Source organism: Pogona vitticeps, chromosome 2 (genome assembly GCF_051106095.1).
Source record: "Pogona vitticeps strain Pit_001003342236 chromosome 2, PviZW2.1, whole genome shotgun sequence".
Classification (NCBI taxonomy): Eukaryota; Metazoa; Chordata; class Lepidosauria; order Squamata; family Agamidae; genus Pogona; species Pogona vitticeps.
The window spans coordinates 311800027-311814080 of record NC_135784.1 but is presented as its reverse complement, the minus strand read 5'-3'; the positions used below and the strand labels follow the sequence as shown (position 1 = coordinate 311814080).

The following is a 14054-nucleotide window of genomic DNA, read 5'->3' as shown; positions in this document are numbered from 1 at the left end:
ATATCCCAGTATCTAACAGACCTACGGTGGTGAGCTGGGTCTTGGCCTCTAACTGAAGCAAGTCTAAGCAGTTGCAATGGCTGGGAAGACAGAGGGTTGGACGTTTTGAGGGGGAAACTGCATGATGGCTAAGCAGAGCTCCCCCACCCCAGCTAACCTGTCCTCCTGAGATGTCCCCCCCATGCCCCAGGTACTCTGCTTCCCGCCTGCTTCGTGTTCTCTCAGGGAGAAGAATTCTACCCGGTGATCTGCAACAACTCTTCCCTCTGATCTTTTGGCAAAGACACGCAAGAGGGGGATTTCATTATTCATTATTAGAGAGGCACAAAACAACAGAACTGCCCGGAGGCTCTTTTCTGCCTTTAAAATATACATGTGTGTTTTGCTTACGTGCCGGCTGGTCCCAGTCAGCCCTCGGAAGCAAAGCCACGGTGACAGGGCTGGGGAAGCGAGGGGCTCACGCGCCACAGCCAGGGCCTGGGCACCACTGCCAGCTCTTGGCCCCAAAGCTAATTTCAAACCCATCGGTCAACAGGGAGACGGGAGGGTACCCGGTCCCAAAGACTCTCGTGGCCGGACTCTGCCGATCGCTCGGGCGGTTCCTTCAGGTCAACAACCGAGATGTTCCGAAGGCTCTTTTGCTGCTGCATTGCTTGTCACAGGCAGCTGCCTCCAAGCCTGCCAGTAAGCCAAAGGGTGGGATTAAATAATGCGGAAATCAAATATAGTCAACCAAAGAGTTTAACTTCCTCCAACCCAACTTCATCTTCCTTGCATTTGAGCTCTGCACAGTCATGATGGAGTCAGGGGCAGAAGCGCCTTGTGTTATACCTCTGTGTGTGTGTGTGTTTGTGTGTGTTTGTGTAGGGTAATTATACACCCCATAAAAGCTTATTTCTGTCCCATGGAAGGTTCTGCCACAATAAATCTGTCTTTTAGACAGCACAAGGATCTCCAGAGATGTTTCCTTGGTTTTTGAAGGTGCTTGTTTTGCTTGTCGGTGGTTTTACTCCAGGTCAGTTTCTCCTGCTCTTTAGGTATAGAATTTATTGTGATGATTTCAGTTCTCATGATTATGACGACAATCACACTGGTTTTATCACTGTGTTTGTTTTAATTTTGTTTTCTTCTTTCTTTGTTTTTAACTGTGTTTGCTAGCTGCCTTGTGTGCTGTATTCTTTTATGAAAAAAACAGGATAGAAATGAAAAAAAGAAAGCAATAAAGAAAATAAATAAAGCCGCAACCCAATAGATATGGACTAAATCCTACGAAGCAAAGATTTAGTTATCGGTGAGGGACAAATTCTGCACCTGAACTGCCCCGGATGGAGGTTCACTGGATTACATGACCTTCTCTGTTCATTTTAAAAAGGTCATATAGGAAGTGAAAAATGGAAGGCTTTCCCTCAGACAGGGAGCTAGAAGGATGAATGTTTGGACTGGGTATTAGCCGCCTTCTTACATTTCAGAGTTCGGAAAGAAGAATGGATACTCTGATGTGCCGGAGCCGAAGAGGGCCCTGGAGCAACATCCCTCCTCTCTGCTCCATTACGGATGGTTCCGGCAGATCGGGTCATCCATTCTTTTCCAAGAGAAACTTGGCAAGCGCTGATCAAGATGACTCTGGATCTGGAGACCCGTCAGGAATACGTAGCACGAGGTCTGCAGTCGGCAGCACCGTCCTAACGCTTCTCCTCTTCGATTTGAAGTGAGAATGGAAAGAGAGAGAGGTCACTGGCCATCGACGGGCAGCTGGGAGCTTGGCGGGTCAGCCTTACGCCTCCCCAAGCCCCTGCCCCAACGGAGAAGTCCTCCGGCTGACAAAAAAAGGGGGCTTTCTTCTGCCCCACAGGACAAGGCGGCAGTAGCAGGAGAAAGGGAATTGTCAATGACCGACCAGGAAGAGGGGAAAGATTCAGGGGGTGGGGGGGTTAGGTTGAGGAAAGTCAAGTCTCCCCCCACACACACACACACATCTAAGTAATGATTGAGCTTAATTGCTTATTGCTGGTTACTAAGCTACGGGACACAGAGGGGGCCCAGACACCCGTCAATAGATTAACCTCGGCATGCAGCCTGAACAAGCTCATTCATTTTCAAGGGTGTTTATCTCCCTCCATGTCTATTCTCTGGGGAGAAAATATAATTATTATTTAAACGTGAGTTAATTCAGCCAAGGTGTTGATCAATAAAGGAAGATTACTCTTTTAAAAATAGAGGAGGCGAGGCAGGAGGCGTGCAAGGCCTGGGGAGAACTCAATTATGGGGAAGGGAACCTGGAAAGAAAAAAAAAGAGGCAGATAAGCAATAAAGCTCGAGACAACTTCACTGCCTGGCGGAGCCTCGGAGCCCATCTCCACAAGCAGGCGGGAACGCCGGGCCCTGCACGGAGGAAGCCCAAGGCGTTAGAACCCAACGAAGTGCCTTCGGCTCTGGCCTTACATTTTCCGTGAGAAGGGCAAAAATATCTCCCAGGCTCTTGAGAAGATATTTGGCACTGCCTGAGAATACCAGAAACTTGCAAAAGCTGTAGCTTTTAGTGTGGACTGGCCACAGGGACCAGAATCCCTCATTTTGCACCATCAGTGGCTGTGTCGCCCGGGAGCACTCCTGGATCTGCAGCCCAACATGCGCCCAAACAGTCCAGACCTTTCCAGGTCCTGGTGGGTGGGAAAGATGGGCGCTTCTGCCTACCCAGAACACCTCCATGAGACACCTCTGGGGGAAGCTGTGAACAAGCTAAACTGCCGGAAAAGTCCCTCCCTTGCTCTTCATGACCTTAGCAGAGTGTCCTTCCTGAATACAGAGACACCATGTTGGCCAGGGGTGCTCAGCTTTTCTCATCCCTCCTGAAGACCCTTGAACCCGGACCAACCCAAAGGTCTACCAAGCCCACTACTCTTGGAGTACAGTTAGGTGAGCAGAGGTCTGCAGGAAGCCCACGTGGGCCCAACAGTCATTTTCAGACATTGTTATGATATCTGCGAGGCCATCTTCTGGCAGTAAGCCCCATATGTGCAAGGAAATGTTTAGCCCTTCTGGTTTCCCTCAAACCAGATGCTCCTCCATTTCCCAGTTATGACTTAGGAGCAACCGGCCAGCATGGGTCTATTTCATCCAGCAAGCTGCCCGTGAGTGCTAGAGGGCTGTTCCCAGTGCCTTCCTCCAGCCACTCCCACGGAGAAAGACATCCTGTCTCTGGGACTGGAAGGTCCCACCTCTCCGGACAGGGATGGCCACCAAGAGCCTTAACGGCCAGGTCCTCTCTCCTTCTCAGGTCATCCAGGTTGAAGGCCGCCGTGACATCTTGCGCCAGAAGCAACAGCTTGGCAATAAAACCTTAAGCATGGTGAGTCATCATCCTCATCCTCAGAACTGTAGAGCTGGAAGGGAATCCTAAGGATGATCAAGTTACTTCCATTGTTCTGTTTTGTTGCAATAACAAGAAGAAACGGGAGCCCCACTTTGCTTTTACCTTAAGAAGGCCCACATGTTTTGGTGTAACAAATAGCAGGGTTTTTTTACTGGTTATTTGTCAATGGCCAAAGATAAGAAGCTAATATACATCACTGTTAAACTAGTTGAGGGACAATACTTGACTTCAGAGCCGCAGAAGGTTTTTGGCTTCTTTAGAAAGAAGCAATTAGCATAATTGTTAAAGGGCGGGTACCAGAGATTTTCACTGGGCATGTTGGCAATAACACTAATTTTGGGGATGCACACACGACTGATGAAATTAATTAATTTTTAGAGCTAACATCCTACGTACAACAGGGGCCTTCGAGGAGCAGGTTCCACAGATTATTTAGAGGCTGCATGAAAAAAGTCTGTTTCCAGTCTCCAACTGGAGATGGGAGGTGCGGAAAAGACCCCAAGGGCTGTCAAAGTCCATGTCTGAGATCCACAGGCAACACTTCTCTGACAGGCGGCCATCATCCCCAACTCTACTGGAAAAGCTCCCAACTAAGGTCAGCTCGCCACTTTCCGCGGTGGAACGGAGCATCTGTTTCCGTTCAACTTAACTGGAGGACCCACCCCTCTGGGCTCCAGTATTATGGGGTAGCGGGGAATCACTTTCCATCCTTTATAATGCGCATCTAATTGCTCTACTGGGTAATTTTTAACACGCCGTTTTAATTGCTCTTGTTCTCTCTCTTATAGTTCAAATACTCTGACTGCTGCTGTGACTTTATCATCTGCTTTTATTATTGTTCTTTGTGGTTCAGTGGGTTGTGTTTTAAATGGCAAAGAAGGTTCCAATCGTCAAACGTGTCCAATTCCATAGTTAGCTGCCTTGAGCTTCCACGAGGAATCAGCAACCCATTTCGCTCCCTCTTCTCAATCCTTGGTGCTAAAGTTGGCCACACCGAGAGGAGCCGGAAAGGCCAAGAGAAGGGACTGGGCTCTCCTTGATGGAGGCCCCCAGACCCCCAGGCCCTAGGAGAGCTTAAAAGCGGAGATCCGGCAGGGCTCCTTCTCCCCTGATGTTCAGAAAATGGTTAGAAGCTATTCAAAGCTGCCTTTAACAGTTGAGTCTTCCAGATGCTGTTAATATTTTATTTTATTTTATTTTTCTTTTCTTTTCTTTTTTTTCTTTTTCTTTTTCTTTATTGCCATATGTAAGGTCCTTAGGATTAGTGAGTTTTAACTTGTATTTTTATGTATTTATTTAATTTATATCCCGCCCATCTAGACCGAAGTCTACTCTGAGCGGCTAATAGCAATTCATGAAAAAAATAACAAAATAAAATAAAACAGCAGCATTAATATAATTCAAGACGGCAAGAATAAATTAAGTAATGGCGGGGGCGAAGGCTTGCCTAAAGAGCTAGGTCTTACCTTTGCTCTTAAAAACACCCATTGTAAACCACTCAGAGTAATGCATGCATTAGGTAAAACAATCAAACAAGCAAATAAGAAACAGCTCTCTTTCTCTTTGTGTGTGTTAGAAAAACAAAGCAACACATTTTCATCTCGCAACTAACAAGTCATTTTCAAATAATAATAATAATAAAGTATGCCAGGTTAGTTCCAGCCGGTTGTTAATGCCTGCAGCCAAAACCTTGTTATAAGAATTATTCAAAAGGTGTGAGTTATTTAGCAGTGTGATGATGGCCTACAGCTATTCCTTCTGTTTTGTTTTGTTTTGTTTCAACCCTACCCACAACTAGGGACTACTTATTGACTCCAATGCACCGGAGCAGGTTTGTTATTCTCAGCCTTGCTCTGTAGAGTGTTGCCCTCTTGATTTCTTTCTTTGCCTGTCCTTGGAATGGAAAGAGGAGACCAGGATCCCCAGAACAGCCCCCCAGCCCTCAACCAAGCAGATAAAAGGTGGCAAGCGGGGGGGGGGGGAACGGCATGAGAGACCTGCCAGGCAGAGAGAAGAGGCACAAAATGAAGTAGAAATGGGGAAGCCTTCATGGACGGATGGCAGGTGTGGCTAGAGGTGTAGTAGAGACCAGTCTACTACTGTGTGTAGTATACACCCGTCTGTGTAGTAGATTGGTGTCTACTACACACAGTGGCATCGGACTAGATCTCCCGTTAGTCCTACCATGTGCAGCACACCCATTGAACTGAATGAAACGTAATAGTCAAGACTCGCTTCACTCCCGTTTATTGTCGGTGGTCTAAGACTGGATTTAGCCCCTTAACTGGAAAGCATCTGAATACTTCTGCTACCACGAAAAAAGAAGACACAGTCCTCTGAGCCACGACGAGCAGCACCATCAACCTCTTCAAATTCATAGAAACCGTATTTACGGGATCCGAGCAAAGCTGCCCAGCGTGGCTTGATCCACAGAAGAAGACATGGCGAGGCCACGTTGAAGGGTGGAGGGAGAGGGGTTCCCCACCCTTTCAGGAATCATACCATTACAAAACAGGGGGAAGGGAAGGAAGGAGAAACCTAAACCAGACGTGGCCAGCCAGATGTCCACATCTGGGGGGGCAAAATGCAGGGAGCCCCCCCAATATGTCTTGCCCCCAAATTCATCATTCCTGGAGCTACATATGACCATGTTGGAGTCAATGGTTATATATTGTTTTTGGGTTTGTGTGTGAACTTAATTTTTTGTTTATTTATTTATTTCCCGACTTTCTCCTTAAAAAGGGCCCAAGGCAGCTTAATGTCACAGAAAGACAACATTTAAAGCTAAAAACAATGCATATACAAAAGTGCCATGCCTCGTGACATGACAATGTTTAACGCTAAAAACACTAAACCTATCCTGTTTCCCCGAAAATAAGACAGGGTCTTATATTAATTTTTGCTCAAAAAACAAAAACAAAAACGCATTAGGGCTTATATGACGAGCATCCTGAAAAATCATCCTAGGGCTTATTTTCAGGTTAGGTCTTATTTTAGGGGAAACAGGATAGAAATATGAAAAAGGGACAAACAAACACCACTCTGAGAAATGGAAAACACGAGCAATATTTAAAAACACAGTCAAAACAGCAATGCGTAACAATATTTTTTTTTAAAAAAAAATCAGGCAACCAGTCCCTGAGAAGTCACAGCCTGGCTGAAGAGAAAGCTCTCTTTGCCTGCTTGCGGAAGGATAGCAGAGATGGGGGCCAGCCTGGCCTCCAGTGGGGGGGAGTTCCAGAGTCTAAAGGAGCAGCCACAGGGAAGAAGGGCCCTCTCCTGTGCCCCCACCAAATGCATTCGGAAAAGGAGCTCCTGCCCACTCTACACCTGGCACAACGAACAGGTGGCTCCCTGGACATCCTGCGGCTGCTTGAATGCCTCCTGAGGTTGGGATCGGTCACCTCAATCTCCGTCAACGCCTCACGTGAACACATCTGACGAACGGACACCTCTTTCCTGGGCAGAGAACAGGCAGCTTTGGCAAGGGCTAGAGCGAGATTTCCCTCTTAAGGTGGATGGAGAAAGAAAGAGAGAGAGACGAAGAACAGAAGAGGTGCCATCGTCTTACCTTGCTGGCTGGGCCTCTGGGCGTAAACCACCACCACCACCGCGGCAAGCAGCACGCAGCACCCGGCCGGAACAGGGGAAGCCATCTGCGGAAACAAGCACACCCAAGAGGGAGCGGTCAGTGGGGGGGGGGGGTGGGCTCAGCTGACGAGGAGGGCAGGCAGGGATGGAGAAAGAAACACATGCCCCCACCCCCACATCTCACGTCCGAAGGCGGCACACCGTTCAGGGTCACTCAGACAGCTGTACACCACGGGAGAGGCCGCGGTGGGACGCGCCCGAACGGTGCAAAAGGAATAGGAACATCCAACCCCACCGCGTTCCAAGGGCGTGTGGAAGAGCCACAGTGGGTTAAACCCCCCCCCCCCCGGAAGTTCGAAGCTGCTCTGTTTCACAGGTATGTATCAAGGCATCCCTCGGCCACAGCCAAGATCCTTCTTATTGGATCTTGGAAGCTGCCCTTTAACAAAAGGAACTTAACCAAGCTTTGTCTCCAAAGTTTCCAGCAGCACCTCCCATGGAGACCCGGTTCCAGCTGCCTCCTCTCGGTTTTCTCTTGAGGCCACTGTCAGGGAGGATGCTGCTGGAAAACCCACAAGCAGGAAATGGAGGCACAGCTCATCATCCTGTTAACCCAAGCCCTGGTACGCCCTTAGCTGCCTCTGAACACAGTCTCAGAAATATCTGAGCAGAAACGGCACAGAGCTGGAGATCGGTCGGCCGCGCCAACCCATCAGAAATGACCCTGGAGAAAATTGGTAAAAGGAAAGGGCTGGTCAAATCGGGTGGGCAGGAGAAAGAGATCCCAAGGGATCCAGCATCACCGGAAACGTCTTGCACTCGGGTTCCCAATTCCTAGCTGCCCTAGAGATGGACCTCTGGGGAAGGATCCAAGCTGCAGGACAGGCGAGGCTACGGGAACCTGCCTTCAAACCATACAACTCCCTCCCCCCCCAAAAAATCCCTGGGCTACTAAGGGTTAATATTGCTGAATTCTTCCCTCTGGAGCGGCGGTCGGACCCACCTGCGCCACACTCCTATATGACAAAAGTGCTGTTCTCGTGCTTAATTAGAGAACTTGGAAATAATGCATTAGCTTTAACACATTAACACTAAAATCGGTACACCCACATTAAAGAGAAGGAATGCTGTTTATTTCAAACAGATACTGTTTTAACAAGCAGCAATAAAACATTAAAAACATTACTTCTGAAAGGTTATTCTTTAGATGCATCCACTGAATCTAAACACAGAAATGATTACTGTGTTGTTTTTACATTAATGTGTTCAGTTAATGCATCACTGCCAAACTCCAGTTAAAACAGAAATATATCGCATTGTACTGGATGATGCAGGCTGGTCTTCTCCAACTGGCTACCCGCCACATACGTGAGAGTACCTACAACTCTAATAACCTCACAGCCGGCATCCGTCCGATAGTTCTAGGGGATGCCAGACTGGGAAGGCCAGCCCAAAGCCCTTTCAGAGACAATAGGAAAAGAAGGGAGAATTGGATCGGATGGTTCGAGGAACAGCACAAGCTTTCTAATTTCTAAGTTGGAAAATAATGATGGGAAGGTCACCAGGGGGGCCTAGGAGGCAGCAGTAAATGTAATCTGTACGTATTCGATACACTTCATAATGGCTGCAGATTCTGAAACTATACTGTAGCTGCATTTCAAATCAATAAATAGGAGATCAGGAAGAACTGGCTGTTGTTGTTGTTTAGTCGTTAAGTCGGGTCCGACTCTTTGTGACCCCATGGACCAGAGCATGCCAGGCCCTCCCAGAGTTTGGTCAATTTCATGCTGGTCGCTTCGGTGACCCTGTCCAACCGTCTCGTCCTCTGTCTTCCCCTTCTCCTCTTGCCTTCACACTTTCCCAACATCAGGGTCTTTTCCAGGGAGTCTTCTTTTCTCGTGAGATGAGAAGAGAAGATGTCCTCTGAAGATGCCCATGGCCACAGAGAGACTGGTGAAACGTTAGGAAGAACAACCTTCAGAACACAGCCAAATTGCCCGAAAAACCCACAACAACCATTAGAATCTCATTTCTGTGCATATGTGGAGATCACAAAGAAGTAAGGAATTTTCTTCTCCTGATGAGATTCCTTAACAAAGCAAGATCCCTTTCTTTCTCTGTCTCTGTCTCTCTCTCTCTCAGTCCCCCCCCCCCCCCACAATTCTGCAGTCAGGTTTTGAAGCATAAATGATGCTGCCTTTTGCTTTGACTGAATGTGTCACCTTGGTTTGAGTCAGAAGCTGAAATTAAACACTTCATGTCTAAATGTTGTACTTCCCATCAATTCGCGGCACTTTAAATTGCTTTTACAGACTTTTTTTTTTTAAAAAAAAATATCTTTATGAACTTATTCAGAATAAAGCAACTGTCATCACAATTCAAATCCGAGACAGGAGCCAGTCCCGATGCAACAGATGGAATGTGCGGTGAAGATCCGCAGAAGGGGGCTGGCAAAATGGTAACCCAGGAGGGAGCCAGTTGTAATACACACACACTCCTCTGTTTTAAGGGCTCCCAGGGGAAAAAAACCCTGTTTTTGAATTCTGTCCTCTGCTGGAAGGCCTGTCCGACCCACGATACTGAACTGAAGGACCGAGAACCGGAAAGAGCCATCGTCCACAGCGGGCAGCCCCTGGAGAGCAACCCGGCAAGGACACAGGCCACCTGTCCCTGGCCTTATCCACTCAGGTGAGGATGCGCAGCAGTTCCGATGGTGTGTCCCATGTTGTCGAGTTGGAACCAATGTATAGTGACCCTCACGGGGCTTTCCAGGTAAGCGAGATGCTGAAGGAGTCGTCTGACCAGTTCCACCTCCCACACCCTCAGCGAGTGTCCACAGCTGAGTGGGGATCGAAACCCAGCTCTCTCCTGAGTCCCGGAAGTGGCCGCCTCTTTTTTGATTACATATAAGCAGCCGGTCTTACCTCCACCCTCTCTAACCCATCCTCCTGGACGTCCCCCACCGTGCCAAGAAAGGGCCTACAGATGGGGGATGCAGGGAGAGAGGCAGTAAAAGGACTGTGGGCCACAAAGTGAGAGCAGCAAACTCACTAGAAGGGATGGGGGGAGACACTGTAGGTTGGGGGACTCTCCCAACACAAATATCATTCCCTCGTCTCTGATCCAGGGATGAAAGTCTGTGGTGGGGTAAGGATGGCACTCACTGAAGTCCACAAGATGTCTCAAGCCTGGGGGGGGGGCTACACCAGAGGAAGGGAGTGGGCTTGCCCCCCTGCGAAGGAATACCTCCCAGAGTCTCACCTGGGGGGAGAGGGTCAGAGTTGCTAACATTTAAAAGAGGGCTTTTAATTTGATTTAAGCACTGAGGGTCAACAGAGCAGTCCGAAGGCTGAGCGGGTCCAGACAGCTAGAAGAAGCAAGGGGAAATCAGACGGGCCAGCTGCCTCTTCGCTGGCTTCTCATTCCAAATAACTCATTCATGACGTGGGGGGGGGGGCTAAGCAGGCGGGTTGGCTAAGAGCCCAGGTGGGGGCGGGAGGGGGTCGTAGTCAAGGGGAAAGGGGGCTGTGGCTGGACATGCACAGACACCCGAACCCTGGGGCTATCTGTTTGGTATAAGAAGTGCCAATTCTATGGGTGACAGCGGTGCCCCTTTCACAGGTGGCAGAGAAACAGCCGGAGGTCCTGGGCTTCACTTTGCGGGCGGCTTGCCTGGCAGGACAACTGGATCTGCCAAAGGGAGTGAGGGCGAGGAAAGGTGCCAGGGGGACAACGGGGACCTTGTCCTTTGTGAGCACCCGGAGGACAGGAAAACCCAATAGAAGAACACAAAGTGTACTGCAATTTTAAAACTACATATGAACATTATTATTTTGCATTTTTAGTCATTTTATTCTTAGAGATTTCCCTTTGTGTGACGTTTTATTAGTTTACGATTGCAGTTTTATCATATGTTTATATTATATTATTGTTAGCCGTCTAGAGTAGTGGCCTGGCCACTAGATAGGCAGGACGGACGGACGGACGGACGGACGGACGGATGGACAGACGGACGGACGGACGGACCAACCAACCAACCATGCAGGTAGATGGGCAGGTTCAATTTACCGTGGCAAGCAGAACAAAGGGGTCCCTGGCTGCTGCCAAGAAGCCGAAATGTCATTGCAGCCTATTTAGGTATGTGGAGGAGGGCTTTGTCAGGTAGCTCCAGAGCTGACAGAAATCACTGCTTGGCTAGCAGGATGATTAGCATTTTTGAGGCACTCCTCATGTTCCAGGCATGCTTCATTCATCCTCCTTACTTGGGCTCCTGTCAGTCTGAGTCAGTTTTACTTCCTCTCATCATAGGACCAAGACTGACTGAGGGCCAACCGTATTTATCACGGATGTGGCAGGATCGCTGACTGGCTAGGATAACCCCCTATGAAGGAACGAGCCCATCGGAAAGAGAGAGCTTAAAGCAGGGCCTGGAGGAGGGAGGGGGGGATCTTCCGACCCGCCAGGCTCACGGGGGGGGGGGGGTGCAGACCCCAAACACTGCAAAAGTCTGGAGAATGCGTGTCAACGCTAGAAGTTTCCAGAATCCCGTATGTATTTCGGTTCAGGGCTCCAGTTCCCTGCCTTCTGCTTTATGGCAAAATCATCACTCCCGGAAACATCCAGGAGCTGAAAAATGTCATTCCCCCCCCCACTCCTTTCTGTCCAACTGTTTTCCAGAAGGAGGTCACAAGAATCCCAGTCGGGCTCCCCTTTGCCAGTCCCTGGCTCCGAGGATGAAACTAGGACACAAGCAGAAGCCGGCAGAGAAAACGGGCCCCGGTCGGTTCAAGAACGGGAAGAGATGATCTTCGTGGCTGGAAGGGAAAATCCTGATATGAGGGGAGAGGGTTGATCCTCTCTTCTCAACTGCCAGCAAAGATGGAGCTCCGTACACTGATTAAAATCACATTTCCAAAGACAAAATCCACAGCTGAGGAGGACATAAAAACGGAACCATCCTCCCAGTCCAGGAACAGAATAAAGACCACAGCTGTGGACTCGGCAAAAGCTTTTCCAAAGAGAAAATAAACACTTCGGGGTCAGCCTCAGCAACCTGGTTTCCTGCTCCGCTTCTACTGAAACCCTGGAAAGGATCCTATCCTGTCACGGACAGGTCCCGTTCTGTTACAAGGGGCAGCAAGTCCTGGGCATCAACAGGAGCTGACACGGGGTGTGTGTGTGTGTGCCACGCAGACCGAGGGCAAAGCCAGATTAAGTCTGTAAAACAAATTTTAACCAGGAGAAAAACAGGACCTGGGAGGAGGCCAGCGCCTTCCGGCTTAGTTCCTCTGACTTTCCCAAAGGTCTGAGCTGTGAACAAGAACTGAGGATGGTTCTTCAGGGGAGGGGGGGCACAGGACACGAGGCAGTATCTGCTAACCGCAGCAGCTGTGGCCCACCACACCTGCTAAGCAGCCACGTCACCTGGAGGGGCCACGTCCAAAGTGGGTGACACCGTGCAGAGAACACCAATTCCTGCTGCCAGAAGGAGAGGGACGTGGCTCTTTTCTCCTCCTGCGCATGGAACTGGATTTGAAACAGGAGACATAAGCACAGCGGAGCCAACGACACGGAAATGGTCTTTCAGTTCATAGTGGGTATGGGAGAACAGAAACCTTAGATTTTCGCACAACAGTTCCAGGAATTCCCCAAACAGCCTGGTCAGGGTGGGCTGTGAAAGATCCCCCAACCCTAAAAAGCGACCTGGATCCATCGGGACTGATCTCAGGTCAGGAGCAGAGTCTCGGGTGCGGTACTGCAGTTTAACTAACTGCTGTGCCGTGATGCAGCCAATGTGGTCCTTGGTCAGCTTTTCCGGTCATGAAATGTCTTGAACGGCTTGCATGGGATATCACTAACTCCAAGTGAGGATACCACGAGAAAACTTACAATCTACAGAAAGCCTCTTACGTGGGTCGTATTAATTACAGGCGGCCGTTCTCTGTGGCTTCGGAAAACAGAACAGCCTAAAGAACTTTGGTGGGGCTTGCCCCTGTAATACTTAAAATTGCTGAGTTTAAATGACAGGAGCAACCCACCCACTCAATCAATCAATCAATCAATCAATCAATCAATCAATCAATCAATCAATCAATCAATCAAGGAAGGAAGGAAGGAAGGAAGGAAGGAAGGAAGGAAGGAAGGAAGGAAGGGAGGGAGGGAGGGAGGAGCTGATGATGAATGGAAGGAAGGATTAAATATAGACAAGGAGAAACAAGGAAGGAAGGAAGGAAGGAAGGAAGGAAGGAAGGAAGGAAGGAAGGAAGGAAGGAAAGAAGGAAGGAAGGAAGGAAGGAAGGAAGGAAGGAAGGAAGGAAGGAAGGAAGGAAGGAAGGAAGGAAGGAAGGACGGACGGACGGACGGACGGAAGGAAGGAAGGAAGGAAGGAAGGAAGGAAGGAAGGAAGGAAGGAAGGAAGGAAGGAAGGAAGGAAGGAAGGAAGGAAGACACACTACTTTTTTTTCTTTGCCTTTGTTACTAAAGTCAACTAGAAAGAAATTGGCTAAGTGGAAAATAACATTTACCAAAATGTCAGAAATCCTGGCAGCTCTGAAATTATTCGGTCTCCTTCAACTAGGAGCAATACAGGGAATGGGCTGCATGTGATGCCAGGAAGGGAGGAAGCTGCTGCCTCGCCTCTTGGGAAATGAAGGTGGCCAGATGCAAACGGTGGGTGGAAGAGGTAGCAGCCCCTGTGCCACTAATTGTTGTACAGGAGAGGGAGTCGGCACAGCGGTCCACGGCTACAGAAGCGCCTCTATGGGCACATCTGTGCACGAGCCTTGCTCTCTCCTGCATCTGCCATCTTTTTCCATTTTTGCGCTGGCTTTCTAGGGCGCCGGGCACCACCCAGCCTTGCCTCCTTGGAAGCTGGAGGTCAGGAGGATGAGCTGGTACGTGGCCTGGGGCCACACAGCTGACCCGAGCACTGGCTGGCATGCACGAAGCGGCGTGGCATCTGCCAGCCCGTGGGCTGCCCATCTGGCAGGGAGCACTCTGTCGACGACGTGCCATTTCTGGTTAAACAAAACGAGTAAATAACTGATTGTTTAAAACCCACCAACTGACAACTGAAGACGCGAAGCCCAAA

General features: G+C 49.2%; 1 protein-coding gene across 16 annotated transcripts in view; it reads right to left on the bottom strand.

The window, feature by feature from the left end:
* The window catches only part of CNTFR (ciliary neurotrophic factor receptor), a 385998-nt gene that overhangs the window by 165624 nt on the left and 206320 nt on the right, over window positions 1-14054 (bottom strand). For all 16 annotated transcript variants that reach the window (XM_072993042.2, XM_078384185.1, XM_072993038.2 and 13 more), the window contains one exon: window positions 6945-7029. In XM_072993042.2, coding sequence (XP_072849143.2) covers window positions 6945-7029 — 85 coding nt within the window. The remainder of the gene's footprint in view (window positions 1-6944; window positions 7030-14054) is intronic.